Source organism: Falco naumanni, chromosome 13 (genome assembly GCF_017639655.2).
Source record: "Falco naumanni isolate bFalNau1 chromosome 13, bFalNau1.pat, whole genome shotgun sequence".
Classification (NCBI taxonomy): Eukaryota; Metazoa; Chordata; class Aves; order Falconiformes; family Falconidae; genus Falco; species Falco naumanni.
In genome coordinates, this window is record NC_054066.1 from 13,016,713 (window position 1) to 13,041,128 (window position 24,416).

General features: G+C 36.7%; 1 protein-coding gene across 3 annotated transcripts; it reads left to right on the forward strand.

Moving 5' to 3' along the window:
• The first annotated feature begins 225 nt into the window (after positions 1–225).
• Positions 226–23,982, forward strand: TRPC1 (transient receptor potential cation channel subfamily C member 1). Of its 3 annotated transcripts, XM_040613339.1 has the most exons (14): positions 227–557; positions 2,211–2,365; positions 3,548–3,649; positions 4,496–4,698; positions 6,078–6,209; positions 7,481–7,676; positions 9,328–9,664; positions 13,520–13,659; positions 15,719–15,862; positions 19,956–20,131; positions 20,290–20,491; positions 21,025–21,219; positions 22,054–22,322; positions 23,055–23,982. In XM_040613339.1, the coding sequence occupies exons 1-13, from the start codon at positions 422–424 to the stop codon at positions 22,279–22,281; spliced, it is 2,346 nt and encodes a 781-aa protein (XP_040469273.1). In that variant the 5' UTR covers positions 227–421; the 3' UTR covers positions 22,282–22,322; positions 23,055–23,982. The 3 variants fall into 3 exon arrangements, 2 of the variants coding, with proteins under 2 accessions (XP_040469273.1, XP_040469272.1); XR_005830689.1 differs by lacking the exon at positions 23,055–23,982 and having other exon boundaries at positions 226–557; positions 21,156–21,219; positions 22,054–22,090; XM_040613338.1 differs by having other exon boundaries at positions 22,054–23,982.
• Positions 23,983–24,416: the final 434 nt, after the last annotated feature.

The window sequence follows — 24,416 nt, forward strand, 5'->3', positions numbered from 1 at the left end:
AACTAACTAAAAATGCAAGAGGGCGGGGGGGAGCCTAAGTATCAAGCTGCTGCTGTCTCTCAGCTCCCCGGGCGGGGGCCCGCGCACCCCTCCTCACTGCCCCCGGGGCAGCGGCACTCCCTCCCGGCGCCGGCCCCGGCCCCGCTGCCACCGGCCGGGAAAGGGGGTTCGGGCGGCGGCCGCGCCGGGCCCCCCCGGGCCGCTCCTCCCCGCCCGCCTCCCGCTGCCCCTCGCAGGGGGGCCGCCGCCATTGGAGCCTGCGCAGTGCGGCGGGGAGCGGCCGCCCTCCGCCCTGCCCTGCCCGCGGGGCTGACCGCGCCCGGGGTTGTCGCCCCGCTCCCACCGGGGTGGCAGCGGGCACCGGGGGTCGCGCCGCGCCACCGCCCCGGCCGCGCTCTGATGGGCCTGGCGGAGCGGCGCCATGGCCGCCTTGTACCAGAGCGCGGACCCGTCCGCCTCGGCCTCGCCGAACAAGCTGCTGGCGCTGAAGGACGTGCGGCAGGTGAAGGAGGAGACCACCCTGGACGAGAAGCTTTTCCTGTTGGCCTGCGACAAAGGTACCGGTCCGGCTGCCCGCCGCGGCGAGCGGAGGCCTCGGCCGCTGCCTCTGAGGGCCTAAGCCCGGCCCCGGCGGTCAGGGCCAGGGCTGGGGGCGAATCCTGCCGGTGCCCGTGTCTCGCACGGGGAGGGGGCGGCGGGGCCTGTCTGCTCCCCGCTGCTGCTGAGGGGGACCGCGGCACCTGGCCTCGCCTCAGCGCCCGGCTGTCCCCAGGGCCGGGGGGTGGGCGGCGGTGGGCCAGCGCCTCCCGTGTTCGTGAGGGAGCTCGGTTTGTGTCAGTGCGTGAGGCATTTGCTGCGTTCGCTGTTAGAGACCGTGGGGATGTGGTGGTTGTAAAATTAGGGTTTACCTGGGCATCCCTGGACTGAGTGAGGCAGGTTTCCTGTGTTTTGCACCCATGGTGGTGGATTGGAGGAGTTTTTCCTTTCTAAGATGTGCAACTTCAAGCGTATATTTAGTTACCAGTGAGTAGAAACGTAGTTTTAAATCGATCTTAAATCTCTGAAACGTTGGAGTCCAAGGAAAGCTTTTAATCATGTGCTGACTGGTTGTGTGTACATTAGGGCATAAGTGTGGTTGCAGGAGCTGGCGTGTTTATGTGCAGAGCTGGCTGCTGGCTGGGTGTTTAGGTTGGTTCACAGCCATAGGAGTGTTTCTGTGGTGACGTTAGCCAGCGGGCTTGGGACGTTTGCTCTCGTGCTCGGTGTGCTGGGATGGGTTGCTGTTAGGCAGCTGGGCTGCTGGTGGAGTCTGGCCTGAAGATGAGACTGAGCCACAGCTTTTCTCCGTCAGCATAAAGGCTCAGGAAGATAAAAGGATGCACAACAAAAAATGTAAAAATAATAATAATAATAAAATTGCCTGTGTAACAGCTGGTTTAGCGCTCTTTCAGATTGCAGTGTTTTACTGTATGTAGTATTCTACGTATACTTCTGTAAGTATTCTATACGTATACTTCCGTAAGTATTCTGTGTTAAGGTTTGTCTTTGTTACGGTCTTCTATGGCAAGAAGAATCAACAGAGTAACACTGAACGAGGCAGTGTGGTGTGTACTTTAGTCAAATAGGAAAGTAGAGCTTACATACATCTTGCTGTAGTGAGCTTTACTTGCTCATTCAGCTTGCTGGCTTGAATTCTATAACATTGCAGCATCATATTACATCTGCTTTGATAAAATATATGCTAAAGTTGGAGTGGTACAAAGACTTAATGTGGTTTCTGCTCAAGGAAGATGCAAACCTGTTAGTAGCAATGTAGAGAGGGTTCACTGGGACTATGGCTCTTCAGAACAAAGAAGCCTTCTCTCATGCAGTTGATACTGCCTGTGTCTCACAGGTTACATATGAGCTATTGCCCATTTTTTAAAAAGTACCTGTGCTTTTGTATGTTCGTTTTTAGGACTGGAATTTACAGGGTGGATTAAAGTACATGTTTTAGTGCTTTCCTGAAAGAGATCTCCTGAAATATATTTAGTTTCCTCTCCAATGAGAGAATGGTTATCTTCTTGGACTTCTTAATTGTCTGACGTATTCCATGGATGTTGTCAGCTATGGAATGTTGTCTTGTTTGATGGTAGCTGGTACTGAGAATGTTCACATGATTTTACTGCTTTATGATAATAATAAGTGACATTCACATGTTACTTGTGCAGGTGACTATTACATGGTTAAGAAACTCTTGGAAGAAAACAGCTCGGGTGAAATGAACATAAATTGTGTGGATGTGCTTGGACGAAATGCTGTTACCATAACCATTGAAAATGAAAATTTGGACATACTGCAACTTCTTTTGGATTATGGCTGCCAGGTACACAACACAAGTTAGTGAAAATTTTCAGTGTAGTCACTGGTCTGTGTATTCTACTCTTTATATATCTTCTCTGTTAATCTGTCTTTATAGGCAGTTCAGTTCTTTTTCTACTTAGTAATTGTGAAGGTGTTTTCTTCTCACTATTATACTTTTCTAGTGGGATGTTATTGGCATGGCAATTGTTTAAGTAACATTTTTAATGTTATGAGCAGACTGAACTTTATTTTGGTTGTTATTCCTGTTGTAGGGATTATATATTATCTTCAAGCAAAATAAACTGTATAGTCAGAGTGCATCATGCAGAGAATCTTTGATTGTGGAATATAGTAACTTCTAAAATAGTGGCACAGTTAGAAAAATGCATTATGTTAGGAGATTTTAAGTTATAGTAAGCATGCATTTCTGCAGTGCTTTCTTGTTAAACAAGATGTGTGCTTGATGACAGAGGCAGTTTCATACCAACAATGTATACCAAAACTTCCTTAACTATCTGCTGCTGCTGGGATAGTTTTAGCCATGATAGCTTAAGTATGTAAGACAGGAAAAAGTAGAGTATTTTGTCAGGTGATTTGATACTGGACAGGAAAAAAACCCCAAGCTTTCCCCTCCCCTGGATCTTCTTTTTAGTGGCAATAATAAAAGTTGTGTCTTTTATTTTTCAAGTAAAAATTTGAGTTTTCTAAAGTGAATTGGAAAGAATATCAACTGTAGGGGAAATGAAAAGCTACTTATCTCAATGTAAAAGAAGTTTCAGAAGTAGTTACCAGCCCAGAAAAAAGTGTGTGTTCCTAGTTTTACCACAGAACTACAGATCTGGGGCTGAAGTGTCCCATATGCCCGAGTTGTTATGCACGCTTGCTTTTTACGTTTTTAATAACCTGGTAAACTGTCTCTTAGAACTTGATCTTTGCAAGTATCATGAATCATCTTTGCTGGAAGGTAATTTCTGTAACTGGTCCTTCTGCTGTTCTGCGATGAAACAAATTGTCAGTAAGACTATGCTAATTTCTGGAATGACAAGCTGGATTTGTATCCTGATCATATACATAGTGATAATGCAGAACATCATTTTAGTTGTTCAAAAATACATTTTATAAAAATGCAATTTGACTTCAGATGGACCCTTTATGCTGTTTAAGTTACTGCTGCTTTCTTATATGACTTGTTTTCTTTCCTTAGTCATCAGATGCACTTCTGGTGGCTATTGACTCGGAAGTAGTGGGAGCTGTCGACATTCTACTTAATCACCGACCAAAAAGATCATCCAGACCAACCATTGTAGTTGAGTGGTGTTATTCTTTGATCTTTGGTTGTGGAGTGGGGGCTATTGCATTCTGGGTAACTGTAGTGTTTAAAACTGTGTTCTTAAATGAAATTATGCATCTCAAAAGTGATAGAATCTGGATATTAGGCATTTTTTAATAGCCTCTTTTGTCTTATAGGATAGCCTGTGTTACTTTGCTTTTCCACCTAAAGAATCCAGTGGCTTTATATGTGCCGAATATTAACAGATGCCTAGTTAGTCCAGAAGAGGGAAAAAAAAAAGGTTATAAATCTTTTCTGGTAGTCTGTTTCCAAGGTAATAAGCAACCTTGATCTATAAAGGGTATATTAATGTATTGAAGCTTTGTAGATATTTTTTTTTTTGAGCAAATCATAAACATCAAACCTTCACCTGGAAATTAATCAGCTGAAACTTACCTTGGCAATGCTTAAGTATCAAAGAACTTTTAAACGGTCACAAGTAGAGGTAGAGGGAGGGAAGGAATTATATAAACACTGTGGTACAATTGGGATATTTTTTCAGTGTTTAGATAGTGAATAGACATAATAATTTTTCTCTAAGTAGAGCAAAATATGCTTTTTAATATCATGCATGTATTTTGGAGGAGGTGTGCACTGTATGTCAGGTTTTCTACGTAAACAAACCAGAAGCATTTCTCTGTCCATTTTTCTTTTTTCCAGTATATATCTGAGGTGATTGCGTGTCAGGACAAATATTTTCCTATGGTTTATTACATGAAAATAAGGAAATATATTGCTGAACAGTCAAAAAAACCCTTACATGTAAACACTGTAGTAGAACTGTATGTAATAAATTTAGCTACTTGCTACATTTTATTTCAGAAATTAATGGAACGCATTCAGAACCCAGAGTACTCAACGACTATGGATGTTGCACCTGTCATTTTAGCTGCTCATCGTAACAACTATGAAATTCTCACCATGCTGTTAAAGCAAGATATATCCTTACCCAAACCTCATGCTGTAGGCTGTGAATGCACCCTGTGTACTGCAAAGAACAAAAAAGATAGTCTACGACATTCTAGGTAAGACTAGAATTCTAGTTGACCATTCAGACAATAATAAAAAAAAATCATGTCTTCATTCTCTGATATTTCCTTTTTATCTTTAAGGTGAGGTATATGAGCGGATTTTTTTAATATACTGTAGCCTTTATTGTGAGAAATGGTAGTTCTTGGAGATGGGGGGTGCCTGAGGGAGGCAGTGGGTTTTTTTATTTATTTTGGTTTTATACTCTTAGTCACTGTACACTTTAAGCTAAGTGCCTTTCATTTCTACCAGTTGTGTCACAAACATTCTAGCTATCTTTGGCTTGGGAGTGTAGGAGCTATGCAAATAAAATTTTTCTTAACTTAGTTAATACTTGGGTTTTTTTGAGCTAGAATGAGGAGGTGGATAATTTTGTGTCCTGTTTCTGAAAGTGTTTGTGTGGCATGGGTTCATAAGTACAAACTAAAGATTTCTTCTTTTCTTGTGTATTTTTGAAAGTAGAAAGCTTTTTAATAAAGGTTTAAATGAGGAGAGGGTTTTACCAATCTTAACGATATTTTGTGTGGTTAACTTGACACCATATTTGAGGGTGGAATACAGTTTAGCATATGAGAGTTTGGGGTGAAAAATCACAAGAGATCAAAGACTGTAAGCATACTGCAATTAAAATATATAATTAATTATTACATAATTACTCTAGCATGTATCCAAATTGCTAAAAAACAATGGAAATGAAAGGATAATTGTTACTGATATTCAGCTGCTACAGGCCACATTCTGGTGTCCATCCTCATAGCCCATGTCTAGTGTGAGAAAAGGTGTCAGGGTATCCCAAGCAAACAAATAGAAACATTTGAGATAACAGGTCTTAATTAAACTAGAATGGATAACAGCCTTTGTTCTGGCATTCAGAAGTCACTCGTTTTGCAAGAGGAGAACATCCTTGCAGATGCTTTTCCTGAATTTATTTTTTTTTGTATTGCATATTAAAGCTTCCCACTGTTTTAAATTTGGTTTGCTAAACCAGAAGATTTCCTTAAATGGTTTACTTCTGTCTCTTTATTTTTCACTTGAAGAGCCTTAAGAACTACTGTGTAACACTTAAAATGTCGTAGTTTTACCAACACTGCTATCTTGACTAATGGCCTCTGCTGATGTAACAGTTGGAGTAATGAAGAAAACAAGAGGGAACCAGTTTGGCTAATTTTTGATACTTGGAATAATAGGGATTCTAAGGATGTGAAGGACAGTATATTCCATGACATGTCATATTTGATGCTTGTAGTGTCTGATTTTGAGAAACCCAAATGTTTTGTCTTTCAGCTGTTTTATGCAAACTTTTGGAATAGGTTCTGATTTGAAACTACTGATAAAATAAACCATCTTCATTTTCCTTGCTGTTCTTTTGGCACAGGTTTCGTCTTGACATTTATAGGTGTTTGGCCAGTCCTGCTTTAATAATGTTGACAGAGGAGGATCCGATCCTGCGAGCCTTTGAACTTAGTGCAGACTTGAAAGAACTCAGCCTTGTTGAGGTTGAATTCAGGTAGGAATTGAAAACACAAACCAATTTTAATACTGTATGAATTTACATGTATAGAAATGTGTATGCATTAGAAAAGCTTTGTTCTTAATTATTTGTAGTTGGACTGTTTAAACTGATAATAAGATACAATAAGAAGTTATATAATATAATCTATGTCTCATTAGTAGTCATTTGGACAGTTTAATTGCCTTAAATCCTTTTAAGTGTAGTCAGTTGCATGTATATAGTTGCACCAGCAGTTCAAATTTCAGCTCTCCTTTGGAAAAATAAACAGAAATTATACTAAATGCTGACTTATTTCAAGATCACACACCTATTGATCATACCAATATCTCATTAGAACTGTGCACTTTTTTTTCCCCCTGACATCAGGGTGGAAGCATTCAACACCTTGTTTATGTTGACCTGACTCACTCATGTTAGGGTTTGTTTTGGGCTTTGTTTTTTTTTTTATTGTAAGACTTTGAACAGCATGTGTGTGTATATATGTAGATATATATATATGAAATATGCATGAGCATAGATTTCACGTTGAAAATGCCCTATTCAGTGAACAAATGCTCAGTATAATTTTATGCTTAAACTATGATGGTTTCTACCACTTTGAAATTATACAGCACAAAAGCTTTCTGAGAGCATGAAAGGAAATGTTTGTATGGGGTAAAATTCTACTTTGCTAAACAAGGTGAATTTTCTGTTTTTATAGCTAATTGTCTTTCTTACAAGTTCAACTGTTGCATTTTCGTGATACAGCTTGGCACTAAAATGGACTGTGTGCCAGGTAAAACAAGCAAATAATGTGGTTTCTTTTCTGGATTTTTTTTTTTATATTAATAGTATTCAGTGAATAAACTTCAATTTTCAGATTACAGGAATAAAGCAAAACCCAAAACAACTTCCCTTCCAAGTGGAAAGTCTAAATGATGACTTAGCAGTGTCATGTTTTGTGATGAGTACACTTTCTCATCTCCTGGAAATAATTCTAAGGTTTAACTCTTTATATGGAACTCATAAGATCAGAATTTGTATACTGTAAGTCTGTTTCTCAGTTTTTCTCTGTCTAGCGAACTGAAGCGTAATTGTGACGTTACATGTGAAACCTACTCAGAGTTGTCTTCAGAATGCTTGGACCTTGACATATGACTGTTGTGTGTCTTTTTTATTAATTTGTCTTAGCATCACATAGAATCCTGAGCAAAAATGGACAGTCAATAAATTAACGGAAAATATGTGAGCAGTGTTGTAGTGTGAACTGTTTCTGTGTCTTTCAGAAATGATTACGAGGAGCTAGCTCAACAATGCAAAACCTTTGCTAAAGATTTGCTTGCACAAGCACGGAATTCACGGGAGCTGGAAGTTATTCTGAATCACACGTCTAGTGATGAACATGTAGACAAGCGAGGATTGTTGGAAGAGAGGATGAACCTAAGCCGCTTAAAGCTTGCAATCAAGTATAATCAAAAAGAGGTTTGTCTTTGTGGTCATTTGATAGACTTTCCTTATCATATTTTGCTAGTAATTCATTTAATCTGTTGTTCTGCCTCTAGACATAAAAGTGGAAATAAATTTGCAGGAGTTACGGAAGAGATTCCCTGCATGTGAAACAGGGAAATGATATTGCAAGATACTGAGTGTTTCTTCAGTATTTATTCTTCAGTATTTATTGTGGAGAAGAATGTAGTATTTTCTATATTATAGTAAGACTGGTGCTCTTTTATGAACAGCTCTGGTAGTGGTAATTATTTGTTCAGATTCTCATTGGATCTTTGCCTAGGGAAGCATGGATCCTTAGGTACAGTACATGGTTTGTCATCCTCTCACTTGTTATTAGCTGTTCAGCTTTGGCGCAGGCTTTGTGCTGTTCAGTAATTACATTAGACCTATGCTGGTGTAAACTGAATAGTGCCTCAGTTCCAGAGTAGCAGCGCCTTCTTATGCCATCAGTCTGGAAGTTATTTCATGCAGTAGGTTCTTGTTGTCTTTATTCCTTGACAAATTACAACTCTAGTTTTGCTGTGCTAGAAGGCAAATGGGTATTTGTGGGATTCTAGTACAAGGACTGCGGACAGAGAGAATGCATTCCTTTCCGTGCAAAATCCATTTTCACTTAGCGTTTGCAGAAGGCATTATAATTCTGTCTGTTCTACATATCTAGGCTTAAACTGTTCGTGACACTGTTAAAATACATAGTGTTTAAATGTTGTAAGCCCTAGTTATGGAATGTCCTAGAACCAGCATTACACATTTCTGGTATGCATTGAACAAGCATACTGACATATTTCAGATGTTGTTCTGGTTTTGACCATAGCTTGTTTTTACCACAGTGGCTGGAGAGTAACAATGTTTGTTGCATGGTGTGGGGAAAGTTTACTGTAGAGACGGGTTTTTTGTGATGGTTTCTAAAATGTGATGATAATATCAAGGTTATTTATGTCGATATTTTTAAAATAAATGACAAACCATCCTCCAGTGAAATACATTATTTTGTAACTCCATGCAAATAAGCACCTGAAATTTCAAACAATATTTGCATAATCTACATAACATTCAGGCCAAAATTATCTTCTTTTTGAGGGACTGATACAACATAGCTTACTCTGATGTAAAATCTGCTGAATAGAGCCATAATGATTTTAAGAACTGATACGTATAAAACTGTTTGGCCGCTTTAGTCCTCATCTTACAAGGTGTTGTGTTTTACAGTGTAGATAGTATTTTTCAGTAACAGTATTTTATTCTTCAGATGAGATTGCTATATTTTATAATAAAAAAAACAATGAAGGTGTCTGAAGTATGATGTTTTTTGTGTGCTATATTTCTAAATAATTAGAAATCAAAACTATTTCTTAACCTGAAAACCATTAAAAGTCTAGTATGTATAATTTATTTTAAGTTTCTGGCTTTAGAAGGAAATGAAAGTAATGGATGTTTATAATCATAGCAAACCCATAGCATTTTTGTTCTCTTATAATTATTTCAACTTAATATTGTTACCTTTTCATGTTCATTGGTAACTACACATAGTTTGAAAATGAATTTTAATCATATAAATCAGTATCCTGTATTAAGAAACCTGAGGCTGATTTCTTGTTCATTTCTTTTTTTTCCCTTCCCCCAGTTTGTTGCTCAGTCTAACTGCCAGCAGTTCCTGAACACTGTATGGTTTGGACAGATGGCAGGCTATCGACGCAAGCACACGTGCAAGAAAATTTTGACTGTTTTGACAGTTGGCATTTTCTGGCCAGTTCTGTCCCTGTGTTACTTGTTAGCCCCTAAATCTCGAGTAGGTCGAATAATTCACACTCCTTTTATGAAGTTCATTATTCATGGAGCTTCATATTTCACATTTCTGTTGTTACTTAATTTGTACTCCCTTGTCTACAATGAGAATAAGAAGAATACAATGGGACCAGCCCTTGAGAGAATAGACTATCTTCTGATAATATGGCTAATCGGTAGGTATGATGTGAGTAGATTGGATGACAATTGCTGATGTTGATGGAACAATAATGATTTGTACTGCCTTCTTATGAAATCATTATTATGTTATTTATTGCTTGACCAAAGTTTGCTCTTTGGAGGGTAGTATTACAGGAAAAAAATAAAACCACCCAAACACGTTTTGAGGAAAGGGTGTAAAGTGTTACAACAAGCTCTAGGTATCACAGAAAGTGATGTATCAGAAACAGAACGTTGTAGAATCTAACACAAGAGGAATGTGATTTTTTCTTCAGATGGACTGGTAGCATTCACAGTGATGCAAGTGAGATTCAGTTGTGCAATAGTAAGTTAATGTAAAAGCTGTTTATCTTCCTGGACAATTTTAAGATTCTGATCTTAAGAAGGCAAAGCAAGTGTGTGTTCTTCAGATTAATAGTTTTGTAACAGATAAGAGCCTGTCATCAACTATTTCTACTTGCTGCTAGGAATAATTGAGGAATTAGTTGAGGAATAAAATTAATTCGGACATTGCTTTAGATTTTTTCCAAATTTTTCATTAATAGGTAGTATTATTTAGTATGTAGGTGGTTTAATCACTGTGAGTCAAACTTGTTTGTGGTTTTTTTTTTTTTTGTCAGCCAGCAATCCACAGATCTTTTTAATTTCTTCCAGCTCTCTTTTACAGGAAAAGTTTGGACAATGCTTTTAGATACATGGTTTAACTTTTAGGTTGCCCTGTGTGGAGTCAGTAGTTGGACTTGATGATCTGTGTTGGGTCCCTTCCAACTCAGGGTATTCCCTGATTCTGTGAACTCTGTAAAAAAGTGATAGAAATTATCTGAGCTTCTTTGTTACCTGTGTGTCTGTGTATGGACTTATGCTAGAATCGGAATATTGCTAGTAAAATTCTTGTTTCTCTGAAAGCCTAGCTACGATCTTTATGTAATCATATAGTGCATACAATGCAAAAATACTTTTAATGTAAGTTAAGTATATTTTTTCTGCCTTGTAAGTAGCTGGAGTAACCATGCAGTGACACTCATAAAATCAATTCCTGTACTGTTTTTATTTTTATTGATATGCTCTAACTTGATAGAACAGGATTCTGTGCAATTTTGTTGGACTAATCCAACTTCAAAGAGTTGTGAAAATTTAGGGTTCTGCAAAAATCTCTTTTCTAGTTGTAAACATGAAATTTTTGTAGCATTCAGCGAAGGGAGAGGACTTTGAATATATATATACAGCATTGCCAGTTTAGTGGTACATCAACACTAAGTAACAACTCAGTCTTTCATAACAAATTATGTAATGCTTGATTTGAAAAGTAATTTATAATACAATTTGGACTTGTTGCAGAGTTGGCATATTGTTTAAAGAAAAAAGTGTATGTTGTGCATGTTTAGGTATGCATATGTATGCATGCATACTCCATATTAGTCTCATAAATTGGTGTGCATTTACTTCATCCTTTTTTTAAAACACAGAAACAAACATTGTTTTCCCATATTATAATTTTTGTATGTAATTTTCATCGATTATCATACCTGTGCCTGAAAGGATGTGTGTTAGTTCTGGTTGGTGCAGTAGAGGGAGCACAGGTATAATTTTTGTTGAGTACTCGTGATTTTTATTTTTTTTTTGGCTTGGAAATTCATAAAACCTTTCAACATCTTTTTGGTTGGTTGGTGCGTGTTTGTTTTTACATTACAATTTGGTAGATAAATTAATGGAAAGTTATACCTTAATGTAAGGTAATTATGTATTATTTGGTTGACTGGACTTGTAAAAAGCAACGATACAGTTGAAAATGCCATATTTTTTACCTGAGTAGTTGTGGATGGTTTATTTGTTACTTTAGGATGGTTGTTGTTTTTTTAATGGTGATTCCTTTTATTGTTGAGCTATATTTAAACTATTAAGTAGTCATGCATATTTTGGAAATACTGAGTACCCCACACACAAACACATGCAGGTCTTTAAAAGAAACTTGAAAATGTCAAATGTAGAGTACAAATCAGTGTTACAGACTCCTCCTTTGTTTTGAGATCAAATATCTGATTTTAGGAGTTCTTTTGTTCCATTAACTCTAATGTAGGCAGAAAGTGTGTCATTAGGTGGGCTTGGAAATTTTATGAAAGGTTATAGAAACACTTTATTTTCTTCATGTAGTATTTTAACATACAGATTTCAGATAGGATTGAAAATGACTTATAAGTACTATAAATATTTAAAACCAGGTTACTTTTCATATTATTGAATTTAAGATTTTTTTTAAATGGTAATTGTATTTATAGCTTAAATGCGTGTTTTACAGTGACATATTGTACTGTTTCCTTCCAATTATCCAGTATGTTGATAAAGAATGTATTTAGAAAATGTGTGACAAAATCAACTGAATTAAAAAGAACCAAGGAACAGGATTTACCTACATTTATGGTCTTCCATAGTCCCATTAAAATACATTCTAAAATCAATGTCAAAATGGCCATAGCAGAATTTCTGAGACTTAGCAGCAGGTTTTGTGTTCTGCTAGATTAACTTCCAAAATCATGAGTACAGGAGTTATTTTTTCTAAATTATTAAGCATAAATCATACAAGTATCTTCCCCAGAAAAATAAAGCAACAGAACTCAGATTCTTGTGTGTGTGTAAATAACATCAGTTACAGCATCTTTGACTTTTTCAGTTCCATTTACTGAATCTGTAATATTTAGTAAAAGATACATGGTGATCTTATGGAGGGGCACAGAGGTTCTAGTTTAGAAATATTTTCTTTATAACCAGTAAGAAGACAAATACATGTAAGTCTTTTAACAAACTGTGCGTAGCACACTTTTTATTTATTATGCCTTCTAACATTGCTGTAAAGCTGATTGAACAAATAGTCATGCATAAGTATCTGATTTTCTTTTTTCTTCCCATTCACTGGATCTTCCTCTTCCTGTGCCAAAGTTTTAAAGGAGTTGCAAAGTCCTAAAGCTGAACCAAGTCTTATCAGTTTTTAACTACCATTTATACACATGCCTCTTTTCTTCTTGTCCTGAATATAGTAGCATACATCTTAAGTACTCAAAAAAAAACCAACCACCACCTAAATAACTGATTATTCATGGAAATCAAAGGTGCCATTATATTTCATCTAACGATCCTTTCAAGTTTTATAAAAATGTAAAGTCTGTAACAGCCATTTGGTTAGTAAAATTCTTAGCCAGGTGTGTTTTTCCATACAGCCAGACATGGTTAACAATGGTAAAATTCAGTTGGCTATAAAGATCCTGAATAATTAAATGTATGTTGCTCTACGTTACACTTCAGATTTTTGCAATCTTAAGTCATGGTCTCTTTCTCTGCTAATGTTCAATATCAGTTAGGGTAGGAAAAGTATCTGCTTTTTGGATCATTTCATATACAGTTACTAAGCTCATTGTTCTTAAAAACCATCTTGTAATACCTACACACTTCCAAAAATATTTCATACAGCGATGTAATGCTTTTTGTAGTGCTTTTGGAAAAAGGTGAATCTTTTCATTTAGAAAAAGCATTTGTATTCTAGTCCTCTACCTTTATTTAAATTTGACCTTTTCCTGTCCAATTTTCCTCCTGTTCATTTCCTCTCATGCCCTTTTTTGTCAGAGAATATGTTTCTCAGTTGGAAAGTAGGCTTGAAAAGGTTAAACATCTTGTTGCCTTATAACTAATGCTTGTAATCCAGTGCAGTGCTTTTAGTAAATTTACTTGATTACTTTTTTCTCTTTGCTAAAGACGAAGTCAATTCGTTTACAAAAGCCAGTCAAAAGTACTTCGGTTTTAAAAGAGTACTTTGTTCAGTGCAGTGGCTTGACTTCCCTGGCTTATATTTTTCCCTGCAGGAATGGTGTGGTCAGATGTTAAGAGACTGTGGTATGATGGTTTAGAAGACTTTTTAGAAGAATCACGTAATCAGCTTAGCTTTGTCATGAATTCCCTGTACTTGGCAACTTTTGCCCTCAAAGTCGTTGCCCATAACAAGGTGAGCACCTGTCTTCATAAATCAAAGCACTGACTGAGCGAATGTAATTTTTATACATTGCTGCAAAATATGTGAAGATATGTGTAGTATGTTAGTAGTAGTATGTTGTAGTTAAGTGTGTACTACACTAGTAATAGCCTACTATGTGGATACAGTGTGGGCTTCTGAGATAAATGTTCTATGTGGTATATGCTGTGTAGTTGTCACGATCTCTGGGCTTGTTCTTGGGCTTGAAAGAGAAGTTAATGAGAGAAATGGGAGTTAGAAGACATTCCAAGACATGTCCAATTAATCAGGGACTCCGAACAGAGCTACCGTCTTCTTGTAGGAACTGGCTGGTCTTTCAGTTGGCTTGATTTTCATTTGGGGAAATCTCCCTATATAGCTCATCTGATCTGGCATTTGAGCTCGCCTGGTTCCATAGATCAGGATTATGCAGAAAGCTAATAGTAATCTCTGTGTTTAGATTGCTTAATGCTTTTTTTGTTACAGAAAGTTTTATTTAGCTTTTGATTACATATGTTCAGATGGCTCAAGTGGTTGTGGGGATGTTTTTAGTTGTTCTTTGGTTGGTTGGATTTTTTTGATTTGATGTTTTTGGGGGGTGGGTTTTTTTTTTGGTAGGAAGGAAAAAGCCCCAAGACCATAGAGGAGCTTTGTTTTTTCTCTGTGAAAAGCCATCTGGATTTGATTGAAGATAGAAGTTTTGAAAATTATCATTCCCATTCTGTTGCACATGTTGTTAGCCACCCATCATATGGCAAGCTGCCAGACCAATTGAATATGAACATTTTAGCAAAATTCAAGCCAGTGCTGTAGCACCATTAATTTGTATTGCAAACTGTGAGTTGACAGCTGTCTGTCAGTTGGAGGGGAAATAAACTGGTTCAGTTCTTCCCAACTTGGTCTTTGGCTCATTTCCCTATCCCTTCATTGATTCAGAGGCTGGTAATCATTTGGAAAGGGAAACTACATTTCTTGGAGAAATTAGAGAATACCGTGGTTGGGCTGCCTTCCCAACCACAGCCATTTGCTTTGCAACCAGCAATTCCTTAGCTGAGATAAGGGCCCTTTGCTGCTAATTTAAGTTATAGCCTTTTTGAAGATGCAGGACTCCTGTCCTCTGTAACAGGCACATGATGGCTTTTTTCACCACTTTGACATGGCAAAATTTATTTTTAGAGTTCATAAATTGTTTAGAAAACCAAATAAAAAGGTTTGGTTTACATCTTGCATCCGTATTACAGTCATTGAAGCAGTAAGAAAGGAAGGAGGAGTCTTTGTGGCAGAAGGATTGGTGTGCAGGCAATGGCAGTGTGTTTCTTGCCACCTTTGTGCAGCATGCTTTCAAGCAAGTTACTTTAAAACAGCTTAGAGTTCCTTAGTTTTTGAACATCTGAGACAGGAGAAGCTGGTAATACAAATGCTGAATATTTTCAGCCAGGCTGAAGGTTAGGGATCTGTGGATATTCTGTGAATAGTTGAATGGTACGTAGTGGATATACTTTAAGTGTGTGTTTACACCAACAGTTTCCTTGTGACTTCCATTCTCAGTAGTCATTCATAAAATCCACTGAAGGAACCGCAGGTCCTAAGTCTTTCTAAAACCTTTCTAAAACTGGTTAAGACCAGCTGTCACCACATTGCAGGTGCATGCGTACTTTAGTTTTCTTTGCAGCATTTTAATGTTGTTTTTGACTGAGGCCTATTTACACTAAACAGTGCATATGTTTATGAAGTACAGGAGTCTGTTTCAACAAACCCTGCAAAAAAGAGTAGAAAGAAAAGCAGTACAGAAGAATAAATGGTTTGCTGAGCAAGTGAGTGACAGAGTTAGGTGCTGAATTTAAACATTTGATTTCTGGCTCCCTTTGGAAGGGCTTTTAAAATGCCTTTGTCTGAAAAGAGTGAGATACCTGAAAGAGGTAAGCCATGTATGAATTGTGTTAATTTCTTTTATGCTGTTGCCTGTTTTGGGGGCAGAAGTAGGGAGTGGTGCATGGGTGCATTTCTGTATTTATAATGTCAGTTATTTCAGTTTGTCCTTTTTATATTGCAGTTTCATGATTATGCTGAAAGGAAGGACTGGGATGCATTCCACCCTACCCTAGTGGCAGAAGGTCTTTTTGCTTTTGCTAATGTTCTTAGTTATCTGCGTCTCTTCTTCATGTACACAACCAGCTCTATTCTGGGACCACTCCAGGTGAATATTGTTGCTGCTTGAGAAAATATTAAACTTGATCTTAATTTGCTATGAAGAGTTCTGTTGAAAAGAGAAAAAGGAATTCAATTAAGAAAGTTATAAAGAATAAAGTAGAAAGAAGTTATATTGCATTGAAGTTTGGTTTTTTACTCTCTCATGTAACACATTTAGATAGTAAAAGGTAAGAAAAAGAATGGAAGACCTAGTGTAGTTCACTTTCTTAAAATATTTTTTTCTGTGATAAATATACACTTTCTTTTCATCTGTGGTTAGTATCACATACTGCGTGAGTGTCTGGTTTGAAAACCATAAGGATCGTTTTTTTCCAGTAAAGTTCTAGGTAAATGATCATCCTAACATCTTACCTCTAAAAGATAGATGAATGAGGTGTGTAGCAAGGAAGAGTAATCAAAAGCCTTTCTGGTTTACCACTGTGATCTCACTGAAGTTGCGTATTGAGTTGAACTGTGCAAATTGCTTTGGTCTGAAAAATGCAAATATCTCAAGAGTATTGAAATAGTCATCTGTTTATAGCCAGTTATAAGAAGAGAGAATGTTTCTTCTTACCTGTAATTTGCTGAAGCCTTCCAGTGAATAATAATGACATAAAAAAAACCCCAAAACCCAACCATATTTTAATTATGTAATACATTTAATTCAGTTGTCCGGAGATGGTGTGGGGAAGCATTAATAGTCTTGTGTTGTGATGCTAGAACAGTAGAGACCGCAACAGTTTCTAAGATAAATTTAAATTTTTCATTTGAAGTTGGAATTTTGCCTGGTTTTATGCAAAGAATTTAGTTTTCTTATTCTGATTTGAGAGCAGACATGGAGTTTCCTACTGAGCTTATGGCATGTACTGTTTTTTCATTAGTTGGTTTCTTTTTTTAAGCACCGGCCTTGTCATCTTAGTCTTGGTGCTATTCATCATGATAAAATTCAGATAAACTGGGAGCAATATGATACTAAACAGATAAAAAAATCAGATAAACCTGAGGGTGCAATATGACATTACACAGAAGGTCTAGTACCTTTGGGGATAGGGGAGGGAACCTGGACTATTATTAAGACGTCATGTTTAGGATGCAATTACCTCAATCCTTTTTAGATTAAAAGGAGGAAGAAAGCTTCCTTCTACAAAATATGATGAGTGTCAACTCTTACTCCACTAGCAACGTTTTTTTACTTGTGTGGTTTTTCTGTTCAGCTAGAGTCCTCAGCACTGATTGATTTAGTTACTGTGCCAGTGAAGAACCTTTATTTACAAACTAAACCACCTGTTATTAAAAGCATAGCTTACTGACAAAAGCTTTGTATAGCTGTACTTCCAGCTTCTCTGGCCTTGCTTTCTGGGAAATTCATGGTGACAAAATCAGATCAGACAAGCCACTGCTTTCTTGTACTGATGATTCCCCCCCTCCCATTTATTTATTTATTTTTAACTCTGATAGGATTTAGCTATTACAGCTGCTTGTCATCATCACTGGATTTGCAATTGTCTGTTGAATAAGAAGATGCTCGGAATAAATAGGGTAGTCATCCAGTGATTATACTGATGGAATTTGTCTTAATAGGTCAAATCAATGCTTTGTCCTCCCTTCTAGTGAACAGGACTAGTTTTAGAGTGTAGTGGCAAGAGGATGATCTGAAAGGATTGTGCAAGAAAGGTTACTACTATTAGACATAAATGCAGACTAAATATTTGGGAGCAGCATTTTTTTTTTTTTAACTCTTCCTCTGCAACTAGAGCTATACTGAAGGAGCTTCTGAAAGAAATAATTTTGGCTCAGATCATTAGAGTATCATATCAAGGCTTTAGGATATAGCTGAAAACCTCCAGCTTGAAGGTTCAGCTCATTTTAATGAGTTAGAGTGCTTGATCACGCTGCACAAATAACTATATTTAAGAATGGTTTTGTCTCATACACAATAGTCCTTCATTGAAAAGAAAAATAATCACTTGTTAAATGGGTCTTTTTAAAATCATCGTAAAAAGTCCTTTAAAAAGAATGTTCATAGTTCTTGTAACCAGTTTAGTATTAATGAAAGATGCTTGTTTCTCCTCTCAGGGTTTTGTGTTACTTCTTAACCTTTTCTCTCTAGCTGTGACTATGTTGCTGTTAATTATTTTTGTATTTTTTTCTTTTATGCATTTATAAATGGAAATGTACTTGCATAGTTTGAAAAAATACTAGACTTGATGTTGCAGTAAGTGTTAGGCTTGTTATACAAATTGATTGAACGCTGAAGTCTCTCCACATTTTAAAGTGATTCACTGTTTAATGTGCATATTTATTTATGTACTAGATCCTTCACAAGTTTTTTATTAGGAGGCTATGTTACGAAATTTTCCAAGTAAATAAAAACAGTCAACAGTCACCCCATTCAGTTGCACACTGAAGCTTATGTTATTACTGTTGGCCGGTACAGCTTGTGTAACAACTCTTACAGTATTTTCTGAAAGTAGGTCACAAAGTTCAAATGGTGGTGATCAAATATTGCATGGATACCCAACAGGGGCAGGGGGAGGCTGCTGCTATGTTCATTTGGCTATCAAGAGTTATTTTTAAGCATTTTGTTACTTTACTTAGGATTAATAAAACCTATTTTAATACAGATTTGTAAGTTGGCTGTTTGTAGTGGGGTTTTATTATCAACAGGAGATATAATAATATTCCCCTAGGTTAGATCATTAGATTTCAAATGCTTAGAAAGGAATAGCTTGACTATATGAAGAAAGCAACTGGTATTTGGGCTGTGTTACTACACTGTATTCCAAACAAAATAGTTTTGGGTGGTTTGCACTTTTTGCGCATTCCTGTTTTCATCTTGCCTGCAATCATGTGTCAGTTAAAGGGTAAATGTTTTGTTGTTGGGTGGTTTGTGTGGGTTTTTTCTTTCTTTAAGGGGTTAAATGTGATGAAGCAGTCTGATGGGGATTAGAATCATCCTCTGACCAGCTGATTATAGTTACTGCATAGCTCTGTGCCTACAGTTGCAGATTCTCCATGGCTGTGGCAAACTGTTCAAAGAACCGGAGAATGTCTGCTGTGCAACAGGGGTACTCAGTGGGTGTCCAGCAGCATGGAAGGGAGCAGGAGCTGGTGCTTCATCTCCCAGTAAACTTGTACTTGCAAAACCTGACCAGTGATACAGTTCTGGACTCTGATTTGGTGCAGACTGTGATTCATACAGGAGTAGAAAGCACTTTCCACACACTGGTTTATATAGAGAATTACCTGACCCCGTTTCATGTATTTGCTTTCTTGATAATAATATATTGTTCTCTGAATAAGTTTGTAGGAAGAGTAATTTAAATTATGTGAACAGTTCATGCTGGATCTTTGTAAAAATTTATGCTAATAACAAAAGCAAATCAAGGTCTTCTCTGTGTTGGAAAAATGCACAACCATAACTTCTTTTTTTTTTTCAAAAAAAAAAGATGCGGTATTTGTACTGTTGGAAACTTCTGTATAGGGTATTTCAAAATGGAAACTAATGATCTGAATTTAGTGTCATGTCTTCTATACTTTACACCCCAATTTGTGCTTACACACCTACACATTATGTATATTTAAAATCTTGCATAAAATATACAGTGAATTAATTCTGTATTCTGCAGATGGACTTTGGTATACTGCTTTTTGATTACTAATGAATTATGATTCCAAAAGTTTTGATTAATTCAGTGTCCCTATTAAGTGTTTCATTAACTTTCTATGATGGTATTTATGTTCAAATGCATTTCATTTACTGCTTTTATCTATTGACTTCTGAGGCCCTTATTACTATTGGTATTGCAGATAAAGACTAGGGTGTACATACTGTTGCTTATGGTATAATTGAGGGATATGAACTTACTAGGTGATGTTTGAACTACTTAAATTTTCTCTTTAACATTTAGAACTTTTCACTGAAAAGTGGTACAAGTGTACCTCCTGATTGTGAAGTTTGTTTAGCATCTTAAATTTAAGTTAAACTTTTAAAATGTAAATAGATTTTTTTTGTTGGTGGTGACTAGAGGCTGAAGGAGAGAATACAAACAAAAAGAACTACATGTTTTACTAAAATTGGAAATAAATCTATTTCACAGATTTCAATGGGTCAGATGCTACAAGATTTTGGAAAATTTCTGGGCATGTTTCTTCTTGTCTTGTTCTCATTCACGATTGGATTGACACAACTTTATGATAAAGGATTCACTGTAAATGAAGAAAAGGACTGTGCGGGTATTTTCTGTGAGCAACAGAGCAATGACACATTCCATTCGTGAGTTTGCTACCTATGAAATAGCTGTATTGTTCTAGCCCTTAATCCCTAGTAATTAAACAGAACTGGAATTTTTCACTGAAAGTGAATTTACGTTAAATAAATTCAGTTTTGGTGTTTGCTTTACCTAACCAGATTATTTTTTCTTGTTTTTCTAGGTTTATTGGCACATGTTTTGCTCTGTTCTGGTATATATTCTCCCTGGCACATGTAGCTATCTTCGTCACACGTTTTAGCTATGGTGAAGAGTTACAGTCTTTTGTTGGTGCTGTTATTGTTGGCACCTACAATGTGGTGGTTGTGATAGTATTAACTAAACTCCTTGTGGCAATGCTTCATAAAAGTTTTCAGCTGATAGCAGTAAGTGGTTTCTGATTAATTACCAATAATTGCTAGCTGTATCCTTGGATTTCGTACAGATTTCTTCCTACAATGTCTAGACTAATCCATAGACCTCTGTGAATGAGCTCTGTCTCTGAGCTTGCAAGGGGCATCTCTTTCCTTCGAATACAAACTTTTTATTTACTTTGATCCAAATAAAATGGGTACTTCACATGTTGAACATGTGCAAGACATTGGCCCTCTGGGAATTGTAGACTTTTTTGATACAGCAACTGTTCAAGTCAAGATGCTGTTCTTGATACGGTGTAGTATTTGGCCATTTGATAGGGGCTTTATACCTTCATAGCAAAATTTTGTATTTACACCAGTGTATATAGTGAATTGAAGATACATGTTTTTATTTTAATTACTTAATATTTGTATATTGAATTTATTAAAATACTTGTAATCAGAGTTTAATAACTGTCAGTTTTTCAGGTGTGAGAAAATAAAACAAAATAGCCTGTTAATATTTTTGCTTCTCATCTTTGTTAATGTTTCTGATGCTTTAGAATCATGAAGATAAGGAATGGAAGTTTGCTCGTGCCAAGCTTTGGCTTAGCTACTTTGATGACAAATGCACGCTACCTCCACCTTTCAATGTTATTCCCTCTCCCAAGACTATCTGTTATCTTTTCAACAGTCTCAGTAAATGGATCTGCTCTCATACATCAAGTGGCAAAGTGAAACGTCAGAACAGCCTAAAGGTAAGAAATGAGTGTGAAAGCTGTAGGCTCTGAAGCTGGAAAGGTGCTGTTTGCTAAAATGAATCAGAAAATTGCTACATGAAGCTGCCTGTCATATGGTGAGTGCTGCTAAGATAAATAGGAACTACAGAATAATGTGCGTTGCATCCAAAATATAAATAAAATAGGTTACCTATTTCTACTTCACTAAGATTCTATTAACTTTCACTTTGGGGAATTTCAGCCCCCCTCCCTCCAACCCCCAATTCCCCCAGAAAAAATTATGTGAGTGATTGAAAATTCATAGAAACCTTAAGGAAGTATGTGCTAATCTCAGAAATGGTGAGGTTAGAGTATTCTTTGGGGAAGGTAATTGGTTTTAAACATACTACAGAAGTGTCAAAATAAATAACCAAAAAGGGTCACTGAAGCCTCTCACTGTTGGTGGGACGGATTTTTTTTAATTCTTGTTGAGTAAATGTTTTTATTGTACCCTGTAATTTTGCATACTAATTTTGCATCTTCTTTCTGACAAAAATAGCATTAAATAAACTAAATTCAAAGACTTTATGGAATGTGCACTGAGAAGCATTCAGGATTACGGAACTCTTAATTGCTTATAGTACAATTACTAAGCCAGGTAGATTAAAAATGTTCAATTTTGTTCGTACAACAGATCATAATTCAGTTTAAATTTTGCTGGCAGTTTACATGCATCATATATTTGTGCACATCAGGATGTAGCTATAAAATAGTTTTGTTGTTTTATTCCTACTTATTCTCTGTATAATTGTATACAGGCTTTAGAGCTCAAAAATCACTTCTCCACAGTAAATGTGTGATGTTTGTTTAAAGGAATGGAGAAATCTGAAACAAAAGAGAGATGAAAATTATCAAAAGGTGATGTGTTGCTTAGTCCATCGTTACTTGACTTCCATGAGACAGAAGATGCAAAGCACGGATCAGGCAACTGTGGAAAACCTAAATGAACTGCGGCAAGACTTGTCAAAATTCCGAAATGAAATGAGAGACCTGCTTGGCTTTCGAACTTCTAAATACGCTATGTTTTATCCAAGAAACTAAGGCCTAACTTTTAGACAAAAAGTGTCTACTTCTAGATACCTGTAAGTGAAAGTTGTTGACCTAATTCTGTTGCCAGACCAAATAGAAAAGATTATTGCACAAAAATACATTTGAAAATGTGTTTGCATGAGTCGCAGCTAGATGTGGAAGTGGTGGAAATAAATGCAAAAACAGATGTAGTAATTTTCTTAAGCACTTAATCTTTGTGTGTATATAACATTTGTATATAGAATTTTTTTAATGTTCCTCAGACTGTGGCTGTCAGGTGTCAGAGCTTCATAACTAGCACAATGTGTTGATTTCTTCTATTTTTGCTGTTTGTTCCTTTTTGATACTTGTTTTTCAAGTTGTGGGAGAAGATAGGCTTTTTAAAACAAAAATCCAGCCTATGTTTATTTTTAATAGAAAAGTCAGATACAGAATAATAGAAAATTTCCAGCATAGTTGGAAATTATGTTTGACTGTAGGTTACAGTGCATGCAAAGACTGTGTGGCTCTGAAAGAGGCAGTTCTAGTGCCGAGTTTTGTATGTTAACATTGACTGTATACTAACATTTATAGAATATAGAAAGTCACATCATCAAGACTCTTCCCTTTTGTGGGAACACTAAAATTTTGAAATCAAAATAGACCAACCATTTCTTGAACATTGTGGTCGTACGTAAGACAATCAATTCCCGCTTTTATTTTTCAGCAGTGCTTCAAAAGTACATTTTAGTATACATGTTAAGATTGGGAACTAACCTGTGCACTTTTAATGTTTAATATCTTAGGTTTTTAAATCTGGATGATTCATTATTTGAAATACTAAAACCTGTGATTTAACAAAAATGATGCGGAGCACATGAGTGCTGTTGTTTGTAATGCTGAACAATTCCTGTGAAAACTGTACACTTCTTTCTGTGAGTACATACGTTGAATCTGATCACTGGACAGATGTCGTTTAGAAGGGCCTGCTTTAGACAGGTTTTACATACCTACTTTTAAACTTGGCTTTCTTTTTTTTTCCTTTTTTTACCACAGTTGCTGCCAAGCTGAATTTTTTTTGTATGTGTCAGGAATACTGTTTTGTGAAAACATGTGTTTTGACATTGCTTACAATGGACGGTAAGGGCTTTGTGGATTTTCTGTGCTAGAGGGTCCTATTTGGCTTTATATGCTTATATATAATTCAAGTTAACAAATTGTAATTGAGAAATGTGATTCCTGTATTTTTAATTACAGAATAAGTATATTTATGACAGCTAAAGGATTGATTGACAATTTTACTGTTACGATGGTGCTCTTCTACAACGGTCTTACGGCCAGAAGGCGCAGGTAGCCATGTGGTCTTTGACTACAGTTGATTTTGGGAGGTTGATGGAGTGGAGGCTTACATGAATGTTTACTTTTTTGAAGGAATTCTTATAAAGCTCTTTCTTGTAAAGGTAATATATTTTCTGTACTATGAAATTATATATACTGAACTAGGGTTTAATACTCTGCTTCCAGAAGTCTTGTAGTATAGAGGGATTCTGGTAAGTGTTGGCTTTTCATGTGAATAAGAAGCCAACCTCATGTTCAAAGCAAAGAGGATCATTGAATTTTGTATTTGGACTCAGATCTCATTTTTCAATAAGACACCAACATAAAAACTGTGTACTGTGTATGTTACTTATATCCAAGAAAGGAAGCAGACAAATAAAAGCTCTTTGAAAAATATGGTTGTATTAATATTAGTCGTATTTGAAACACAATATATCAGGTACCCCATTGAAAGTAATTTCTTTGTCATGTTAAGATAGTAAGTTTAAGGAAGGTTGTTAATGTGTTACTACCTTTTTTCCTTGTGGATCCCATCTTGTTAAGTTTAAGTTCATTCAAATAGTTTTCATGCTGTGCCATGAAGTGATACCTGAGCTAGTTCCAAACAAGCTAGATTGGATTCTAGGTGCGCTATGAGCTGCTTGGCACTCATGCTGATTAGTTCTTCTGGGAAGCTGGGTGTGTTGCTAATGTAGCTGTTTCTAACAGCTTTTGATATGTTAGGCAGAGTCACTAGGAGCCATTTCGGTCATTGTCACATGGCACTGTGTTCTACTACAGTGCAGACATGTCCTTAGAAAGAGTTGTCTTACTTCTAGGCGCTTTGGGGA